Raw genomic sequence first — 22,963 nt, forward strand, 5'->3', positions numbered from 1 at the left:
AACAACACAAACACTTCCTCTATCACATATCACATAACCAACTTGAGATTTTTCAAGATAAGGTTCATCATGTCTTCTCTGATCGGTTTGCTTCAGTGTATCTCATAGCCTGTCTGGAAAGTCCCAAGAGGAGGCGAGCCCTAAAAAAGCTGAAGGGGAGGCGGATCTCCGAACTACAGCCGACGAATCGCACCCTGCACCTTTTAGCCAAACTACAGACAGACGCCAATCACAAGGTTTCCTCAGCAGCTGCTTCTTGTCTCAGCAAGGCATCACGTTCCAAATCTTTCAAGACAAAGGTAAAGACAAAACCCACACATCATCATTATCCTGATAACTAAAAAATAAGGAATTGATTTAAAAAAATCAAACTCTGAACTTTTTTACAGGCAGTGGTTCACTACACAGATCTGCTGAGAAACAGTGACACGCAGGTGCGGCGTCAGGCCTGTCTTGCTTTGAAATGTCTGAAGGTAAGAACAGGTTTTTATTGACGTAATTTTTCACCTTATACATCCATGAGTTTGTCGGCATCCTAAAATCCTAACACTGTGATTTACAGCCTCAAAAATGTGATCTCACTTATATCTGAGAATTGTTGAAAACATTAAAGGGGTCATGTGACATTACTAAAAAAACATTATTTGTGCATTTGGTGTAATGCAATGTGTTTACACGGTTTAAGGTTCAAAAACGCATTATTTTCCACATATCTACATTAGGGGTGGAACGGTACACAGAAGTCCCGGTTCGGTTCGTACCTCGGTTCAGGCGCCACGGTTCGATTCGCTTTCGGTACAATGGAGGGAAAAGCAAAACAAAAATGAAGAAGGCATTTTTTTAGTACTTAAGATAATCTTAAAAACATAGGTGTCCTTATCAGTGTTATTTTGAGATGTCATGAATATGAACTGAAATGCATTTAACATACTATCTTGTATTTCAAAAATGTATACCACTTTAAGTAATCTTGTACTCATCTTTCATACAAATATGGGTTCAAATGTATTACAAGTGTTACCTAAATACATTTTAAAATTACATTTTGGCCTTATTTCATATTAATGTACTAAAGAACAAAAAAATAGGCTTGTAGGATGAATTAATAGGCGTGTACGACTAAACGAGGCGCTGCAAGAAACGACAAGTGGATGACGTCAGAGTAACGCGAGAGCGATTTGAAATCAGCCTCCTCCGCAAGATTTCTCGCGGTACTCTGACGCTGATGAACTCGACAGAACTGCGCCTCGTCCATTAATTGTATATTAGCAGGACAATTTATCTCCTACTTCTCAGCGTGAGAAATACAAGGGGTGGCATGTGAGCGTGTGAACTGACTGAAATGCGTGTTTGTCAAGGTGAATGCGTGAGACTTGAGAGCCCTGATAGATGTATTTCCACTCACATACCTAACAACTGCTGAACAACGCCGATGCAAAGTCCTCGTCTTTTCCACCAATCTCTCGCCTGTACTATTGTAACTGACTGGAAAACTGAAGTTTTGCCAAACTTGCGATCTTAAAAAGGCTGGCGGAGCGTCTAACTCTTGTGGAACACCACTTGCCATCCTCGCTATCGCTGCTCACTAACTGACTGGACCGGCGTCGACGTGACAAAAAACTGCAGAGTGCCAGAATGTAGACGGTCTCTGATAGAGCACATACATAGGCGGAGCTCGGCTGCATCGGCGCCAATCAGAGCTTCAGAGCTAAAGCGGGGCAACAGATTAGCTGTTCATAAAGAACCCGCGTATCTAACAGTAGTTCCGCATTACATTAATTATTTTGCACGCAAGTTTTTTTTATTTTCATACCGTTTATTCTCCGTTTAAATGCATGCACCGAACCGTGACCCCCGTACCGATTCGTTTCGAAACGAATACATGTACCGTTCCACCCCTAATCTACATTACTACCCAGACTCACAAGGTTGCGTGCTATAGTCACGTAAATTTTTTATTCTTTCTTTTGTGATATTATCAAGAATTTCCGTGTTTTTTCGTGATCGTATAACAAATTCCTGCTTTCGTGTGATTATCACGTATTGGTTACTCAACTGCTTTTTCCTATTTTCCATCCATTGTCGCTTCCGTTTAGGATTAGATTTGGTGCTTGCATTAGAATGTCACTTTATGTATTGGTTTATACTATTTTTTTCTGATTTATTTTTTTTGTAAGAGGTTTGTAACAAGTAAGTAGGTTTATATATGTCGCCTGGCATTAGGGTTCGAGTTGGGTTTGGGTAGGGATGTCATTTTATGTAAATCGAACCCTAAACTGAAGTGACAATGGTAGGAAAATAGGACAAAACAGTTGAGTAACCAATACGTAATAATCACATGAAAACAGGAATTCGTAAAATGATCACGAAAAAACACGGAAATTCGTGATAATATCAAAAATTTCGTGAGACTGGGCTGTACATTATTGTTGCTCCTCAATGCTCCTGACTTTTTGAAATGCGTAATTTAAAAAAAAAAAGTTTTAAATCGTTCTGAAAAGCGTGGCGCGCTCTGATTGGTGTCCATCCAGTGCATTATGATTGGCCGAATACCTCAAGTATGTGAAGAAAATGTTACCATATTTGGAATATCAGCTTCCAAAGCAAATCGTCTCCATGAAATGCTTGCGACTGCAACAATAATACTATAAAAGTTAGGTCTTCTTTCTTTGCGTATTTATTTTGGCGGTGTTATGCAAATTAGAGTTCTCAACGGGCCTGAAAATTACAACCCGACCCGACCCGGCCCGTAGCTTTTAAAGCCCGGAACCCAATGTAACCCGACACATCAACATGAATTATCTGTCCGAACGCGGCCCGACGCCGCCGACCCCCGCCTGCCTTATTTTTCCTCATACACATAGTAGGCTAATATCATGACCAGCAGACGGAAATTCAAACCAAGCTTTAATGTTCACGCCTTTTAACAATACAAACAACTGAAACAATAAACTTTAAATATAGGCTATATAAATATGCCTAAAAATCACACAATAATAAATAAAAAGAACTCAAACATGTACCCAGTCAGCGGCTTCTCCTCCTGTAGTAGCAAGCAACGGTGAATTCACGTGCGGCAAGTTTACTTTTCTCCATCTCTTCTTCTCCAGGCAACAGGCGTGCACGCACTGATAGCAATAAGCTCTGGGGCGGATCCGCAACGGATCTGCTCTAAAGCGGATCCGCTCTGAAGCCGGCAGCTTCGGTCTGGATCCGTTGCTGATCCACCCCGGAGCTTATTGCTATCCCCCGCCCCTCTCTGTGATGCATGTTGCAGCAGCCAGACCAGACTTTCTTTACGGTGAACAGCAGTGATGATTAATAATTTTTTTTCACGGAGCGTAAAAGATTAAGCCCGAGGTCCGACCCGACCGACTCAGTTGCTTATATTTTTGACCCGAACCCGGCCCGAATTCGAGGGTCCCGTCGGGTTTGTCGGGCCAGCCCGACCCGTTGAGAACTCTAATGCAAATCTACCCACACAGTGAGGTAGATATGTGGGGGCGTGTTTACATGAGGCGTTTTAGAAAGGCGTGAATGAGCCTTCACTTTAAGAAAGAATATCTCTTTGGGTTTAAGACTTTAATGTTTGCTACTTTACAAATCTTCTATATGAAAACAATAAATCGCATCATATGACCCCTTTAATCCTACTTATTACACGGCTCTCTGGAATGCTTGATTCTGATTGGTCAGTTGAGACATTTGCAGGTTCGTTCTTTTCAAATAATAACCGCTCCAAAGTAATAACGCATAGCCGGTACTACTTGCACAAGTAAAATCGCTCCGCGCCAATAAAGATCAATAAAGATTACTGTCTGTTTGGCGCCATCTTGTGACAAACACTCGACAACCACGACAAGACACAGACAGCTTACTGAGACTGAACTTGACAAAATAGAGCATGACAGCTACGAAGCCATCACACAAAAAAAATACAGAATGGGCATTAAAACTTCTCAAAGACTGGCTAAAAGAGAAAAAAATGGAGACAGACAAGTATGAAGCAGCGAATCTTAATAAGGTATTAGGATCATTTTATGCATCTGTGCAAAGTTTCGCGGAAGGATAAAAATGTTAATTTAAAACAAATATGCCAATAAAACGTTTTAAATTCATATTCATGTCCAGTTTTTTTTTCTTATGTGGCAAGTAGCCGTGTAATAAGCGGGATAATGTAGAGGCAGCCGGTAGTTATTGGGAAATAAGCCCCTTCAGTGTGATACAAGACCCTCCGCTTCGCGTCGGGTCCTGATCACACTGTCGGGGCTTATTTCCCAATAACTACCGGCTGCCTCTACATTATCCCTTACAGAATACATTTGTCCTACCGCCAGTATTTGTTTATCCTGTTTAATATTTAATCCTGGATTCTTTCTAATCTTGCATTGCTTGACAAAATGTTATCCTGATATAGCTGTTGGCTTGATGTATTGATGTTTTCATCCTACTTTTAAAACAGTATAAGTAGAGCACTTTATAGTGAACAAATACAACAAACAAGCAGTAGTACGAAAATCAATCTAATGTTAAACCAATGACAGTGAATAAAAGTTTCATTTTGGTGTAAATTATTCCTTCAATCACAGCAAAATAACCTGCATCAAAGGTTTAATAAATCATCTTGCTTTTGTTTATCTTTTATCTGATTCTTTGTTGGTTATATGAAATGATTGGTATAGATGAAATGGTTTGTCATTTGTATGTCTTAGGCTTCAGAGAGCGCAGAACAGGTGGCTGAACTGTGGCTGTCGACAGATGAAGACTTGAGAAACGCTGCTCGCGAGGCCGTGTTATCATTCGGTAACTGAATCTTAAACTATCACCAGATTCTACGCCACGTGTTACGTTCCTTCAGAGATCACCATTAAAAACGCAGCATCTTAATAATTTGACCTTCTCTGCATTTCAAACAGTTCATTGTCAATTAAAGCCACAATACGTAAGATTTTGTAATAAAATATCCAGTTTGATATATTTTAATTGTGTACTTTCATTATTCCAAAAGTTCCCAAGGATTTGTAAATCCAGAGAAATTTCTGTTTTAACTAATGGCTCGTCCCTTGTAATTGTGGCTCTTTTAGTGATTTAATATCTGCGCTATCCTCAGTTTCCGGTTGTAGTAATTGTAGAAAAAAAATGAGAAGACTAATATGGAAGGGACGGTTATACAGCATCTAACAAGCAGCTTTTGTACCTTTCAGCTAATTCAATATGATGGCATAAAATAATATGATTAAACAAACATTTGAAAAAACATTAATTCAATACCTCATCCATGAACATGATTATCAAATTCCATACGTCTCGTGGTAAAAAACAACATCTTCCATCGTGCCACTCTGCTTCATAACGTCATTAAAGGAATATTCCATTTTACTTGGAAGAAAAATCCAGATAATTTACTCACCACCATGTCATCCAAAATGTTGATGTATTTCTTTGTTCAGTCAAGAAGAAGTTGTGTTTTTTTGGGAGAATATTCCAGGATTTTTCTCGTTTTGATGGACTTTAATAGAGCCCAACATTTAATACTTAACTCAACACTTGGCGGTTTTTTTCGGCGGAGTTTCAGGGGACTGTGGAGGATCCCAGGCGAGGCATAAGGGTCTTATTTAGCAAAACGATTGTCATTTTTGACAGGAAAGATAGGAAATATGCTCTTTTAAACAACAACTTCTCGTCTAGATCCGTTCGTGGTGCCCCAGCGTGACCTCACACAATATGTCAAGACGTCAAGAGGTCACAGAGGACGAACGCAAACTCCGCCCCAATGTTTACAAATGTGTTGAAAGAGGACCGTTCCTACTTTGTTGTATGTCAACTGATACTAATTAATGTCTTTGTGTCAGTTTATTGTTTACAATGGTCCGCAAATGTGCGTTTTATATATGTAACACGTGACCTCCCTACGTCACTACGCATTTACGTTAGGTCGCGCTGGACCGGATCCAGACGAGAGGTTGTGGTTTAAAAGTGGATATTTTTTATTTTTCTAGATCGTTTTGCTGGATAGGACCCTTGTGCCTCGTTTGGGATCGTTTGTAGACCTTTGAAGCTCCGTTGAAAAAAACTGTTGAGTGTTGAGTTAAGTATTAAATGTTTGGCTCTATTAAAGTCCATTAAAAAGAGAAAAATCCTGCAAAAAAACTTAATTTCTTCTCGACTGAACAAAGAAAGACAATAACATTTTGGATGACATGGTGGTGAGTAAATTATCAGGATTTTTCTTTTAAGAAAATGGAATATTCCTTTAAGCTTAGCTTATGTTGTTGTTTCGTGTTATTGTGTAATAGTGACCTCTAGTGGTGAAAATCCTACATATTGTGGCTTTTAATTTAATTCCTCATAGCTATCTCGTCTTACATTTGGCTGTGTCCACAATCAAAATAATCAGCCTTGTTGTTAATGACTTATTAGGCAGCATTTTTGTTCCCCTAAGGAAAGTGTTCATGATCTAAAACTTACTCCAGGTGTTGTCTGATAAGTCTGAGATTTTGAGGTTGTGGACATAAAACATTGATTTCAAATCAAACCTGTTCTGTGGAGCCCTCCCAGACAGCAGAAGACTTTGGGCTGGATCTGCACCGGATCCAGACCGAAGTCAGTGAAGTCACAACTATACATATAAGAGCAGTACAAATAACTTCCTGTCGACAGGTTTTAAATCGCTTCTCCTATGCTCCTGAATCAAAAACACATCAGCATATAAGTAGTGATTCCAATACACCTTAATTTGGTGCCTGATAAAAGAGACATGGGGGGACTCTGCTAAATGACTCCTTTCTTAATTTAATTTGATTCAGTGGTATCATTACAGAACTTGTCTTTTAAAATTTACTGTAATGTGCTTATCTATTAAAATGTCTTCACTGTCATTGCTTATTTTTATTCTTACACTGTTTTTATGTTTCTAAACAGGTAAGAAAGGCCACATTGCTTTCCAGCAAATGGACCGGATCTATGAAATACAGGAAGAGGCTTATAAGAATCTGGAAACTGAAATCACTATTTTATAGAAAGACAATAAGATTAATTTCTATTAGCTGACTGCATAGCGTGGAGAGATGCAGGCCGATTTTGATTGAACACATTTTCAGTGTCTACTCATATTGCTTGGTATTTAATGCATTATTATAATGATCATTTTGTGTATTTTTACGGGTGGAATATTTATGAATAAACTGTTTTGTATATTATATCTGTATCAAACCATTAAACATGTAAATATCACTTTAAGAGTATCTCTTTGACAAAATATGATAACTACAATAGAAACCAGTGGCTAGTTGCATTAACATAGCCGTGAAGTTAAGGCTGCGTCTTAGGAATGAGTCTAACTAGTAATTCGTTAGGGCTAATCAGTCTTATTATTTGGATTTAAACTAGACCAATCTACCTTTCTATGTATCATACTTAAAACAGTAATGATCAGTAATGATCATGACTAACTTTGAAGACTAGTCTTAAAGATTTATGCAACCGGCCCAAATAACTTTAAATTACATCATTCACAGCTATAAAGATCTTTACAGATTTTATTAGTTTGTATATTTCAGTGTCCCTCACTGTATTCATATTTCCTAAGTTAAAAATGAAAGCAATATTATAGGTTAAACAATATTTTAGAAAAGATGTTTGGGAAGACTCATAGGGTTGGGAATCAAAAATCAATTCCAATTCTGGAATCGGATCTGTACCATACATTTTAAATTCCTCATCAATTTCTGCAAGCACATTTAAAATAGCCTGGGGCTTTATAATTCACATTATCTGTGAAGACCTTAACTGCAACAGTTTAATAAAATATCTTTGAATTACTTTTTTTATTTTACGTAGCCTGAAACAATGAGTGTGCATGTGTGTTATCTCTGTGTCACATAAGGCAAAAAAAAAAAAAATACATTTTTAAATATAATTTAAATATATGCTAAATACATTTTGTAAAAAGTAAAGCTTAAATAAATCTTTTTTTGAATTTTAAATATTTAGTTTTAACCTTCATTTATTAACATACATTTCAAAATGTCTTTCAAGGGCGACAAATACATTTCTAACCCATACAGCAAAAATATTTTCTCCTGGCCAAAGTATAAAATTTGAAAATATATTTAATTTTAACTTTTCAAACCTACTCTTTTTACAGGTTTGTAGCATACAAAGTTTTACTTCCAATGCGATGTGAATATAAATGCTTTAAAATATATTTATTTTAAAAATATTTCAAAATATCAAGAAAATATATTGGTTAAAAATACATTTTTGTAAACATATTGCAGCACATTTTTGGGCAATTTTTGCATAATTTGAAATACATTTAAATTATATTTGAATTTTTTTACTATATGGGATTTACTCTTATCTGATTTCTCATTAGTTCTAATAAAAATTAACCATCTATGGTATTTGTAGCAAAACTACAAATCACAAATGTACAATTGTCTCTAGTAACCATAGTTTAACCATTATATTTGTAATAAAACTATGGTTATACAAATGGAAATCAATCAGGGTTGTGTTTCCCAAAAGCAATGTTAGCTAACTATGGTAGTAAATTCCATTGAACTCTATTGGTAACTTGCGACTATAGTTGCTTTCGGGAAACACACACCAGATTGGTTACTACACTATTAATATAGGCTAATAAAAAGGAAGCATTTTCCTCCTTTTTTTCTTGTAAAAATACTGCTCATAAATATACTCCTTAATATTGATGAATTTTTCCCAAATTTATAAAAATCAAACAATACCCAACCCACAGCAACTTTCAAGTTAGTAACTATTAAAATATTCCAACCAAAAAAAAACAACAACCACTGACTTTTTTTAAAAGGTCATATGAATGTTATTATTTAAAACATTATTTGGTGATTTGGTGTAATGCATCGTGTTTATACGGTTTAGGGTTTAAAAAAACATTTTCCATGTACCGTACATTATTGTTGCTCCTCTATGCCTCGCATTTCTGAAACATGCAAATTTTTACAAAGATAAGTCTTTCAGAAAAGCAAGTGTGCTCTGATAGGCAACCTATCCAGATGGAAATTATATATCGACTCCCAAAGCACAGCGTCTCCACAATATGGCGCCGGTGACGGCAACAATAAAAGTGACTTCTTTCTTTGCGTACAGATTTGGTCGGTGTTATGCAAATCGTCCCACACAGTGACGTCGATAAGTGGCACATATGGTCCCCTTTAATGAGAATAATTTCAGAATGCATTTTAACACCATTACAGCAAGTATTAAACTCAAGAAACTTAAGGTTTATAGTAAAATGCTAGTTGTATCTAACACAAAAATAATGCCCTTTTTGTGTTTTTCTCTGCTATTTCTCTCTAAAAAAAAAATCTTACACACACAGCAGAGCAGTTGAAATTTGATCATTAGAAACTTTATTGAATTAAAAGTTGTGACAGCATTTGAGCTAACGGTGCAATATAGATGCAAGAGCTCATCAGACTAGAACGCCCCGTGCGGCATTAGCTCAATTAATATTTACCTCTGAGAACATTCAGCTCACGTCTATCCTCTTAACACTTGAATTCATACTGATTATTGACACATGAACAGAAACCCAAAATTGTAATATACAAATTTATACACACGCACACATTACCTCCTACCCTTTGGGAAAAACAGCATCAAGAAATGAAAACAATTGTAGATAATAAGTATGAAACCCTAAAGGCAACCCATGCAAACATCAGATTAACCAAAGATGAGATACCACTGTGCCCCTGGCATTAGATTCAAGTCAGGGAATGAGGGCAGTTTGTTATGGGTTACAGCAGGACTGTGAAGCGGTTGTCAGCACGGATACAAAGAACTGAAATTTCCCAGCATTCCTGATGGGTTTTCCCATTCACAGTCCAGATTGAGATCGCCCAGGGTCTGTGTAAGAATGTCATTGGGGATTCTGAAGATCCAGTCTAAGTGCCCACAATATTCGGGTCGTGTGCGGAGTCGGGCAGTTGAGAATCGTGGCAGTGATACAGAAAGCAGTTTCCCCAGCAGCTGTAGCAGATGAGAAACAACGCCGCCAGGAACACTAAGGCACAAATGGTACATGGCTTCCTCTCCAACAGGAAGCTAAGCAGGTAGAAGCCCATGAACATCGAGTGGTTAAACCACAGGGCTGGATTTAAGGGTTTGGGGATCAAGAGGACCGGGAGCAGCCACTGGAGGCAGTACATCGTCTCTGTGTGTGTGGGGTGGCCGGGATGAGCTCAAATAGAGGATAGGATGGCTGGTGTGACACTACACAATCACAAATCCCTTGTTTATCTGCAAGGGATTAGACTTGGTATTCAAATACCAGGGAAGGCCTTTAAAAAACAAGATAAAGCATAGAGTCAGCTCATTAATAGTTTAAGCAGATCATTTTAAACTTGACTTACAAACATACTCTCTACCATATAAGGTGCCAGTTATTAAAGCAACAGGGTGTATTTTAGGAATTATACGCAATGATGCTATTTTTAGTTCGTGGCCTCGAGTTCCAGATGACACGTAAAGCTGAACATAAAGCTAACCTGACAACCAATCCGACTTACAAACATAATACCACCACTTCAACTAATATTTAGCGGTTTTAAACAATTATAATACATTTTAAACAGTTGACTTTAAGTCGTTTTGGAAACTAAAGCATATTTGTATTTGGTAAACATTGAAGTACCCGGGAAACTAAACGTGGCGTTTAACAACTATTAGACATACACAGTAGACAAACATTGCTATTGCTGGCAACACTGTTTACACGATGCAATGCCAATAAACTGCACAAATATCTACATATTTCGATATTTGGTAAGATATTGTCCTTAATTATAAACATAATAAAGAATGTAAGTAGGTTTTTATTATATTACATCAAAATACAACACATAAACAATGATAACACAATACTCCTAGCCAATTGGCTAACCGGATATCTAGCATGCGTTAGCGTGTAGCTAAACGCTAGCAGACAAATAAACATTCGTAGCGCTAATCTATAAACTTTTTAGTATGTCAAATATTCAAACAGGACATTTTTAAACATACGTGAATGAAATTGTTCCTACCTGCCATTATTTAAATTCAATCATGTTCACCCATATGTGCCATCGCCATTACTTGCTTTGCTTTAGGTGATTGCGTAGATTTCAGCAACTGTAAGGACCCCCTGTGCCCCGCGAATGCCTGATTAAAATTCTGAAACTTTTTTGCCGTCAAGCATGTACATTTATTTAAAGATGCAAAGGACAATGTACATTAGTTGTATAAATATAAATATTTAAAAATATATATTTGAAAAAGTCCATACACAATATTGTTGATTATGCAACGTATGATTTTCTGATGAAAATAGAGTCAGTCAAGTACTATCTCCTAAATTAGGCCCATTTAAAAAGTTTATTTCTAGGGAATTAATTTAGTTTCAAAATTTTTCACTAAGTAAAAGGGAGTACAAACTTTGCAAATTATATTCTTGCTGGCAAAATTAAGCATCTCTGTTATTTCTTCTAGGCTATATATTAAAAGTCCTTTAAAAAATATTTCTGCATTCCCTTAAAAATTGCCACAACAGCATATGCTCAAAATAAATGTATGATGCATTCATTGGTTATATCGGTCTTGTTAAATATTTCATAATTTCATTAAGAATTAAAAACACAATGCACAAGGTTTAATGTACATGCACTGTAATGGTACTTTGTACTATTTAGATCTATAATGCCATTTAAAATGATTGAACTAGAATTTGTTGACTCTTTACATTTTTCTTAATTTATTTGATTTAATATAAAAGTAAAAATATTGAAGCTAATTGTTACATATCGAAGATCTTCCTGCACGGTCTCAACATTCGATACACACAAATTCTCTCAGGAATATGAATAATGAATGACAAGGTAGTGTGAAAATTGCAAATATTAGTATTCCCTGTACAGATGGATGAAGAAACATAAATCTCTTGGCCTGAACCACTAAATAAATAATGCAGTCCATATGTTTCCATGGCAATCCCAATGCTTTATTAAAAATTTCCAAGATTGTAATAGTGCACTTTTTAATGACTTCCAAAAAGCAATAAAGCCAGAGTGAATAAAGTCTGCTTTTGATTAAAACAAAAACGTATTTCTGCACTTAAAACTAGCATTTTAATGAATCATCTGATGGTGTTACCATAGCAACCATAAGCCAAGAAGGGCCACATGCATGGGCCAAAATCTGCATAGAATCTTTATAGCATTTTAGACTACTACTGGATTGTAATTGCATGCCAATTTCACCACAAATGTAATACAATTAACTAGATCTGCCAATAAAATACAATAAAAAGATGACACACAATGTAATCAGATTATAGCTAATGTTAGAAGATAATTTTTAAACCTATAACCTACTGTCCTCCATTTCTTTTGTTTTTATCAATAATTTTTACTTGAAGGGCACTGATAATTATTGAGGTCACTAAAGCATTATGTATTTTTACTATTAATATTGATGGATTACTATTAAATATATTTCATAAGGATTTACTATTAAACATTCATTCATTTAATATAATATAATGCACACATTAATGAAAAATTAATTAATTGATAGAATTAGGGTTTATCTATTTTTACTCTCTATATATTTTTATTATACAAAACACATAATACAACAGTCAGCTAACCAATAAAACATCAGCATGAAGATCACATAGCCAGATCAATTCCTCAATGAGCAGTCTATGTTAACAGACACCAGTGTTTGTGAGGCTGATGTAGGGCAGTGGATTTTACAACTATACACAAACAAACTATACCATATGTGCACATGCAGCACTGGATTTATGACGAATAATCTGGCATGTGCGTTTGCGTTCAATGCTTAACATGAGTGTTTCGCGCATGGCTAAATCTTCCCCCGAGATCTCCGTGGAGAAGGTCTTCCTCCCAGCATCTCACCCTTACCATGATATCTGTGGAGCAATCGAGCCTGAAGGTAAGCAGCTCTTCTCTTGCTAATATTTATTGAACCTGTATCGATTCGTCTATTCTGCATTATTCGATTAAATCGCATCCTAAATGTCCCGGTTTATGTATTAGCCGATGCATGTTATGCATTATGCAAATAAAACCACAAAACGCTCGAGGTGTCGCAAGGTCAAAATAATAAACCAATTGGTTAGGTTACGCGTAAAAGTGTAACTAATATCGTCGATAGCGTCGTAGGGTAGCAGTCTAGTTGCGCTCAGGCAATGGGATTTTACGCGTCTTGCTGACACGTTGATGTTGCTGTATTCACCATGTTCATCTTTCGGTTTAATATCTGTGTGATGAAATCAATTATAGCTAGTTTCATATTTAACGCAAACTGAGCGCAGAGCTGCCGCGCATTGACAATATTTGAATTCGCCAAGTCAACGCGCGTATGGCATATGTAAATAAACACATTAATGCAGTATAAAACCCTTCTCAAAATACAACAGAAACCATCACAAAAATCTCATGGATTTAATGGTTATAATGGGAATTGGAAACTGCAATGGTGTCTTAACTGGTATGGGTTCTGTTTGTGGGCTGTTATTAGATGGGAACCAACAGAATCCCACTGGATGGCCCAAAACATTACAAGATTGTTTTAATGGCTTAAATGGTAAACAGCTAATAGTTCATTTAAAAAGTAAACCAATGAAAGTTGTAGGTGCAGTTTTTTTTTTACCCATGGTTGGATAAAATATGGACAAACCCAACAGTTGGGTTTAAATTAACCTGCTGGGATGTTTTAAACCATGGTTGACATTTTCTAGGTGATTTGTTTGGCTCTGTCCATATTTTTACCAGCTGTGGGTTCAAAATAACCCAGCAGGATCTGGCAATCTGACGAATGAATGTTCAATCTCTTCTCTTTCAGGTGAAAAGAGAGCTATTTGATTCAACATGAGTGTACGGGCGCAGTGTCGATGGAGTTGAACGCCGTGGAGCTCCGTGATTTGGGGGATGGGAGCAGGAGAGAACCTCATCCGGCCACTTCAGCACCGCGGACAGCGAACGGCATTGAAAACGCGTCGTTCGAGGATGAAGAACCCGGATCGAGGATCCGAGTCACCTCGGGAACATCCGGAGGAGATCCACCGCCTATACAGAGAGAAGTGCCATCCCCGCGCTCCGACGACGAACCCGAGCTCGAGTACAACGACCATTCGGTGGACTACGGCTTTATATGCGCGCTCGTGTTCCTCGTGAGCGGGATCATATTGGTCGTGATAGCCTACACGATCCCCAGAGAGGCCAAAGTCAACCCGGACCAAGTAACAGCGCGCCAGATGGAGAAGTTGGAGATGTATTACTCGCAGCTCGGTTCGCACCTCGACAAATGCATTATTGCTGGACTTGGCTTGCTGACTCTTGGAGGGATGCTTTTGTCTGTTTTGTTAATGGTGTCTATATGTAAGGGAGAACTGTATCGACGGAGAACGTTCGCCAGGAGACCCATGAAGTCGTATGGGTCCATCAATATGAGGATGAGGCAATTGGCAGAGGGTGATGGGAGAGACGCGCTCGTGGAGTGTGAGCGAGGTGCTGACGCCGATGCCGCGCATGGTAACCGAGATCCTACGGGAGCGCAAAGCACGTAGCACAACCGGATCACAAACGTAAGCTGTATTTCCAGAAGGTAACATCAGTTCTTGCAAAGCAGCCAAGTTTGTTTGTGTTTAACGTATGTTGTAATGACTAAATTGTATTTTGGAAATTTTAGTCTTACGTTTCAAAGTAAAAAGTTGATAAAAACACCATTAAAATCAAGGTAACTTCTTTATTGGGATATACTAGTGGGCAAAAGTGATATGCAGAGGCCATATTTGTACAATATTTGCTTTAAATGTACCCTCAGATCATAAAATCATTCTTATACTATATTCGTATAATATTCACTTTAAAGGTGCAGTGTGTAATTTTTAGAAGGATCTCTTGACATAAATGCAAAATATTATACAAAACTATATGATTAGAGGTGTATAAAGACCTTTCATAATGCACCGTTATGTTTTTTATTACCTTAGATTGAGATGTTTTTATCTACATACACAGATACATGGAAGTCCCCATTTTGGGCTGCCATGTTTCTACAGAAGCCCTATACGGATAAACTTTTTTTACTAAGTTGTCTCAGACGATGACATGTTTGTCTGGTGGCGCTAACGTAGCTCCTCTATGCGTTTCAAAAGCGAGGGGTGAGCAGTGGACTGAGCCGTTGGTTGCAATGCGCAACCTCACCACTAGATGCCGCAAAAATGTACACACTGCACCTTTAAATGTTGACCGGTGTAGTAAATAAATTATACAAATTGTACTATAAAGTTTATTATAGTAAGGATGAAAAAGTATACTGCATATATCTTTAATGATATTTGAATATAGGGCAAAGATGTACATTTTCCACAGTTGGACATCACTTTTGGTCACTACTGGTCCCATAAAGAACTTTTGGATAAATAAGCAAGACATGGTTCTTTGGGGAACCCAAATTCGTTTGTCTGTGTACAGACTTTTTGAGCATCTTATTTTAAGAAGTGTAAATAAAACATGAAGCTATAAGCAATGGTAAAGAAAAACACAATATATTGCTGCCTTGCAAGGACTGATCATTTTAAAGGAAAACACCACAATTATTCAGTGTTTTGCTGTGTTCTTGCCTCAACTTGGACAAATTGATACATGCCTATCTTTGTTCGGTGCGTGCACTTAATCTTTGTGCAGCGCTTTGTGAATGTGTTGGCGTTTGGCCTGGCCCTATTCATTCCTTGGGATCCGGACAGGGATGAGTTTGGAGGCCACCAAACACTTCCATGTTTTCCTTATTTGAAGACTGTTGCATGAATGGTTACACGAGTAAGTATGGTGGTACAAAATAAAACGTGGCGATTTTTTTCAGCGGTTAAAAACTATATTGTATGGCGGAAGAGCTCTTAGTTTGCAGCACTTCGACCTTGGGCGCAGTAATATTGACAGAAACTGCTTTTATTTTGTGCCACCATATACTTGCTCGTGTGGCTATTCATGTAACAGTCTGTAGATGTGGAGGGCATGGAGGTGTTTGGTGGCTTCTGGATTCATCCCTGTTTGGATCCTGGGGAATGAGTGGGGCTGGGCTGGGTGCTGGCACATTCACGATGCGCTGTACAGGGATTAAGTGCACGCATTGAAAAAAGATAGGTATGTATTAATTCGTCTGGGTTGAGGTGGGAACATAGTAAAGTGTTGAGGAACTGTGGTGTTTTCCTTTAAGCTGTCAAAACAAAATGTGACAGAGAGCAAGCACAAAGGTCAGCCATCATAAAGCCGAACTAACACAACATGCTGCAATATAAACCACCATCAGCTACTTTACAAAACTTGAAACAAATGTCTGTATAATGTTTAATATCACTATGAGTTGAATATATGTAAACTATTATTATCCAAGGATTCAGTATGCCTTAAGATGTTACAAATGCTCATTATATATATACACATTTAGACTTATTTATTTGTAAACGGTCTGTGTTTTGTATAGGACTTTGATGTATATTAAACACTTATTCATTACATCACCTCACATTTATGGAGTAGATGACAATGTAATATTACCAAGAGAACACAAACAGACCTATGAATGCTTAACATTTGAAACAAAATATCTATTTTAAGATGTCGGACATTACAGTGAGTTAGTGTGCTAAATAATAACACAAATGTGAATGTTTACTGTGCAATGCAATATATTTAGATTTCAGCAGAAAAAAAATATATATTTCCATATCGATGTTCAGTTCTTAATGACACAACAGATACCAGATGCATTATATATCTCAATACCCAGAGCAGAGGACAATATGGTTAGATTTGACATTCACGTGTACTTCATCCTTTATATAGCTGCTCGCACCAAGACCTTTCTTCTGCTGACGTAGTAACATTTTAAAGGACACTATACAGCGAAACATAAGAACCGCAGATGTATTACATATCTAAAATGTAGTACATGGCAATATTATATTTGTGGGTGCAATACACTCATAATGTATTGCTTTGTGTAGTTCAGGTTTTATAATGGCCAATGATGAAACTAAGAGTACACAAATATAAATAACACATTGCAGAAATAGAGAAAGTATTGATAACAAATGAGCATTAGATTAACTTTGATATGAAAGTGTTTGGGGTCACTAGTATGAAATAAATGATTTTTTAATTTGTGCAAACAATAAAGAAAACCCCTTTAGGTTTATAGCTTAAAGATAAACAGCAGGGTCACATTTTGGAAGGTTAAAATATTGATACAGCAACATTTGAGTTACACTGAAATGCAAAGCATGGTGTCAAAGAATGTTGTATTTGTGGGTTTCCAATACAATTATGAAAATAATAATATATACTGTCAAATCATCGGTGTTTATTTTCAAGAAAAAATAAGATTCCTTACATAATATATTTAGCACTGAAAGTCAGCACATTGTTTAAACTTTGACTATATATTGTCCTTATTAAATATTTGTTGTATAACTTCTAATATGGATTTAAACAAAATGTTATGTTCCACGTGCTGCCTGATGCAACTCTAATTCAAGTGCTGAAATAGGTTTGCTGTTTTGATATTACGTTTTTATTGCATCACAAAATTATACTATATTAACCGTAAGATGTTGGTTATAGATTGATAGGCTAAAAAGGGAAAATGTGTGATGTCTTTGTGTAAAGTATTGTCTTGTAAGCACAGAGGACTTTGTATTAAACGGTAATCGGGCAATTGCACCCAGTCTGCTGTACACAAACTGAGTGTTGATACACGATCGCAGTAGTCATGCACAAGCCCCTAAATAAAATATTACCACTGTATCAATAAAACAACCCTAGGTGTCTGGTTTACCAAATATTAGTATACTGTTTTATAGTATGTGAAATATTTTTGTCACATGACCACACTGCATGCTCAATATAGCAAGTGGCACCCACTTTGCATTCAAATCCAATAACAAATGTCTTAAATAAATTATTAAATAATGCAAGGAGGTAAACATCAAGACTCTTAAATCAAGACTTTTCAAAGGGACGAACCCAGCCATTGGGTTAAATTAACACAGAAAATATGTATATTTGACCTAACAATGGGTTAAAACACCCCAGTATAGGTTAAATTACAACCTAATTGCTCCCTTTTGACTCAATGCTGGCTTGAAAATAACCCAGCAATTTTTAAAATGTATGTGCTGTGTTGTATATTTTAACAAATAATATCCTATGCATACAGAAAATTCACATACTATCCACAGTATACATGCTATATACTGAAAAACACACAGCATGTATTGTGCCGAAGAGCCATGAAAGTCACAGAGCACAATAACGGGGGTTTATGGTAGTTTTGGGAAAATGGAAAGCACCTGCTCCTATTTATTACTTAATTAGCATCATTGTAAAATCTATGAAGGTTAATCACGACAGTAAGATACAAAGACACACGTACACAATAAACTGCAGCACTCGAATACAACAGAGCCCGGGTCTGTGAACGACAATTGTCTGGGCGATACAGACTGTTATACTTCTGCTTTTTGTTTTAAACTGCCAGCAGTACCGCGGTACTTTCATTGAAAATCACTGCATTCTGGACTGTTTGAACTGCATGTAAGCATTTCAAGTCTGTAACCTGTCTGTCAAAGGCAAGTGTGTCACCTTTTATACAGTTTCCATGCGTGAAATAAATCTTTTCGTTGACTGTTATTTACTTCTACTGTGTTTAATTTCGACTCAGCTCACCCATAACCTCACTGCACCAAGTCAACAGAAATATTTAAAGGGGACATGTCACAAGATTTTTTTAAGATGTAAAATAAATCTTTGGTGTCCCCAGAGTACATATGTGAAGTTTCAGCTCAAAATATCATAAAGATAATTTATTAAACACTTTGTAGGTGTGAGCAGAAATGTGCCGGTTTTGGGAGTTTCCTTTTAAATGTAAAGTAGCTGATGAAATGCAAACACTGATCGCCATAATGGTGGTTTGTTGAAATTGAAACTTAATTGTGCTGTTATTATTATTATTTCTCTCTCTCTCTCTCTGCACTTAATGGCAGTGTTGTGGTTGGATAGTGCAGATTAAGAAGTATTATAATAATAAGATCCCCTTCTGACATCACAGGGGGAGCCAAATTTCAATCATCTATTTTTTCCATCCCATTCTCACCAAAAAGCGTACAAATGACACGCAGTGTGACCATCGTGCAATAGACACGCCAAACTCCGACCCTGCGTGCATATGACACGCCAGTCCTTCCCACTCACTTATACGGCGAATCGTTTCGTGACGTTTTATTTATTGTTTTCTCATTTGTTTTCTGTTTTTTTACCATTTTCGCTTGGGTTTAGGGTTAGAACAACTTTTTATTATATAAAAATGACATCCTAACCCAAACCCCAACTCTAACCCCAAGCGACCATGGCTTAAATATAGATAAAAACATAGAGAAACCTGTATATTAAATAACCTGCTTAAACAAATGTGAAACCTAACCCTAAACCCAAGCGAAAATGGTTTAAAAAACAGAAAACAAATGAGATTCACTTATATGGCAAATGATTTGCCATATAAGTGAATGGGAAGGACTGGCGTATCATATGCACGCAAAATCGGAATTTGGCGTATCTATTGCACGATAATCACACTGCGTGTCATTTGTACGCATCTTGGTGAGAACGGGTAGATTTTTTCACATGCTTGTAGAGAATGGTTTACCATAAGTAAGTTACTGGGTTGATCTTTTTCACATTTTCTAGGTTGATTCAAGCACCAGGGACCCAATTATAGCATTAAACATGAAAAAGTCAGATTTTCATGATATGTCTCCTTTAATCTAGTAACACTTTACAATAAGGTTGTATTTGTTAACATTAGTTAATGAACAACACTTCCATAACATTTGTGACCCCGGACCACCAGTCATATGGGTCACTTTTTAAAATTGATTTATACATGAAAGTTGAATAAATAAGCTTTGCATGGATGTATGGTTTGTTAGGATATGAAAATATTTGGCTGAGATACAACTATTTTAAAATCTGGAATCCGAGGGTGCAAAAAATCGAAAAAATATTGAGAAAATCACTTTCGAAAATCGAAATTTACTTAATATCTTCATGAAATACTTGATTTACTTAAAGGATTAGTCCATTTTCTTAAAAGAAAAATCCAGATAATTTACTCACGACCATGTCATCCAAAATGTTGATGTCTTTCTTTGTTCAGTCGAGAAGAAATTATGTTTTTTGAGGAAAACATTGCAGGATTTTTCTTATTTTAATGGACTTTAATAGAGCCCAACATTTAATACTTAACACTTAACAGTTTTTTTCAACGGAGTTTCAAAGGACTATAAACAATCCCAAACGAGGCATAAGGGTCTTATCTAGCAGAACGATTGTCATTTTTGACAAGAAAAATAACAAATATACACTTTTAAAGCACAACTTCTCGTCATGTAGATCCGGTCGTCATGCGCTAGCGTGACCCGACGCAATACGTCATGACGTCAAGAGGTCACAGAGGAAGAACGTGAAACTCCGCCCCAGTGTTTACAAGCGTCTTGAAAGAGGACCGTTCCTACATTGTTGTATGTCAACTGATACTAATTAATGTCTTTTGTGTCAGTTTATTGTTTAAAATGGTCCACAAATGTGCGTTTTATACATGTAACACGTGACCGGACCTAGACGAAAAGTTGTGGATTAAAAGTACATATTTTTTATTTTTCTTGTCAAAAATGACAATCGTTTTGCTAGATAAGACCCTTATGCCTCATTTGGGATCATTTATAGACCTTTGAAACTCCGTTGAAAAAACTGTTAAGTGTTGAGTTAAGTATTAAATGTTGGGCTCTATTAAAGTCCATTAAAATGAGAAAATTCCTGCAATGTTTTCCTCAAAAAACATAATTTCTTCTCGACTGAACAAAGAAAGACATCAACATTTTGGATGACATGGTGGTGAGTAAATTATCTGGATTTTTCTTTTAAGAAAATGGACTAATCCTTTAATATCCATATTTTGGCATAAAAAAGATAATTTTGACCCATACATTGTATTGTTGGCTATAAATACACCCGTGCAAATTATGACTTGATTTATTAATCTCAGTTCATGTTCATTTTTAGCATTTATTTATACTTTTTTAATGTTAGCTAATACATTTACTAATGTTAACAAATATAACCTTGTTGTAGTGTTACCCTTAATTATTAATACCAGTATAAAGTGGTTAAGTATTTATCTTTTATATTATTTATTTATTTTTCAGTGTTTTTCTTTTACTTTTCTATATTTTAAAGCATAACATCATATTTTTTACTCCTCTATATTTCATATTCAATTTCATTTGATGCGTAATGCTATGCACTTAGTAAATTGAGTTAAAGTAACACTTTTTTTACTTCATTACAAAAAATGCAGGGTTATTTTCAAACCAACATTAGCTCGAAAAGAGACGAACACAGCCATTGGGTTAAATTAACCCAGAAAAAGTTTATATTTGATCCAACAATGGGTTAAAACACCCCAGCATTTTAGGTTAAAACAACCCAGCATAAGTTAAAGGTGCAGTGTGTACATTTTAGTGGCATCTAGTGGTGAGGTTGCGAATTGCATCCAACAGCGTAGTCCACTGCTCACCCCTTGCCTTTAAACGCATAGAGAAGCTACAGTAGCTGCCACCGGACAAACATGTCATCGTCGGAGACAACTTAGTAAAAGAAATTGTCCGTTAAGGGCTTCTGTAGAAACATGGCGGCACAAAATGTCGACTTCCATGTAAGGGGACCCTCTTTGTATGTAGATAAAAAGGTCTCATTCTAAGGCAGTGATTCTCAAAGTGTGGTACGCGCACCCCCAGGGGTACGCAAGCTGCCACCAGGGGGTGCGCGAGAGGAAAAATGTAATGGCGGTCTGTTTCTTTAAGTGGGATTTTCCATACAATAAATAAATAAAAAAAATGAACAGTAAACATTTCCTTTGTAATCGCTTTTATTTTAAATAAAAACTTTATTAGTTTTTGAAAGAAACGTAGAAGCCAGCTGCTGTCTTTTTCTACACACTGCTCTTCTGTTATGCACTGCAGCCGCTATATGCGTGCTAACTCATTTCATTCATTCCATATATATTATAAATATGCTTAACTGGCTTAAATTAGGAAAACTGTCAAGTGTGGGATGTCTTATGATAAAGTTGTTATTCACGAAGGAGGAGAGGGACCAAAAGAGAGAGACTTTTTTATGGCAAAAATAGAAATAATGAAATGTGACGAGACATGGGCGCGTCTAATGCACAGGATACGCGAGCAATGTGTTTTCATGCATGGTAGAGAGACCGCCAATGAATTATATAATAAAATACATAAATACTTACAGACACTGCAGAGAACTTATTAAAGGCTTTCATTTAATTTTGTTTGAAAATTGAGCTGTTATAATGAATCTGCAAACAATTATACACCTTTTGTGCGAACAGTAAAGGCTTTCGTTAAAGTGTTTGATGGGTCTGCACGTGACGCAGGCATCTTGAGGGAGAGCGCTCCGGTAAACATGAGGAATGCTCTCATATGTCATCTATTAGCTGACGGCAGTAAGTGTAAGTTTTTTACCATAGTAAACTCGAATGGCGTCTAAATATCACAGTGGTTAAACGCATACACGGGGGCGCGCATCATCTACGCTGAGCGTAGCTGCGTCTGGTCGTAGTTTCAGATGGTGCAACAGGCGTAAATATTTTTCACAATGTTGAACGTAGCTAAGCCCGACGTAGGACTTACACCCAACTTCTTAACGCTGGTGCAACCGGCCCCTAGTTATTTGCGCATGATTAAACACGAGTCTGTATGTCGAGTAAACAAAGCTTATTTACGGGGGTTTTTTTTAGTGGGGATTGGGGGTACGCCAACCAGGTTGGGACATAA

The 22,963-nt window shown here is 36.8% G+C and overlaps 3 protein-coding genes across 3 annotated transcripts in view; 2 read left to right on the top strand and 1 right to left on the bottom strand.

Moving 5' to 3' along the window:
* The window catches only part of ripor3 (RIPOR family member 3), a 56,171-nt gene extending 48,938 nt beyond the window's left edge, over positions 1–7,233 (top strand). Inside the window, exons 20-23 of the mRNA XM_073870476.1 lie at positions 97–299; positions 390–473; positions 4,713–4,803; positions 6,922–7,233. Coding sequence (XP_073726577.1) covers positions 97–299; positions 390–473; positions 4,713–4,803; positions 6,922–7,019 — 476 coding nt within the window. The 3' untranslated portion in view covers positions 7,020–7,233. The remainder of the gene's footprint in view (positions 1–96; positions 300–389; positions 474–4,712; positions 4,804–6,921) is intronic.
* A 2,139-nt stretch (positions 7,234–9,372) lies between these two features.
* blcap (bladder cancer associated protein) lies at positions 9,373–11,227 on the bottom strand. The gene is made up of 2 exons (XM_055214058.2): positions 11,070–11,227; positions 9,373–10,328 (listed from the first exon to the last, which is right to left on the bottom strand). Exon 2 carries the CDS (start codon positions 10,194–10,196, stop codon positions 9,933–9,935), a length of 264 nt encoding a protein of 87 aa, XP_055070033.1. The 5' UTR covers positions 10,197–10,328; positions 11,070–11,227; the 3' UTR covers positions 9,373–9,932.
* Positions 11,228–12,686: 1,459 nt separating this feature from the next.
* On the top strand, positions 12,687–14,868 carry tmem74b (transmembrane protein 74B). The gene is made up of 2 exons (XM_055214248.2): positions 12,687–12,981; positions 13,894–14,868. Exon 2 carries the CDS (start codon positions 13,943–13,945, stop codon positions 14,615–14,617), a length of 675 nt encoding a protein of 224 aa, XP_055070223.1. The 5' UTR covers positions 12,687–12,981; positions 13,894–13,942; the 3' UTR covers positions 14,618–14,868.
* The last annotated feature ends 8,095 nt before the right edge of the window (positions 14,869–22,963 follow it).

This window comes from Misgurnus anguillicaudatus, chromosome 8, assembly GCF_027580225.2.
Source record: "Misgurnus anguillicaudatus chromosome 8, ASM2758022v2, whole genome shotgun sequence".
Lineage (NCBI taxonomy): Eukaryota > Metazoa > Chordata > Actinopteri > Cypriniformes > Cobitidae > Misgurnus > Misgurnus anguillicaudatus.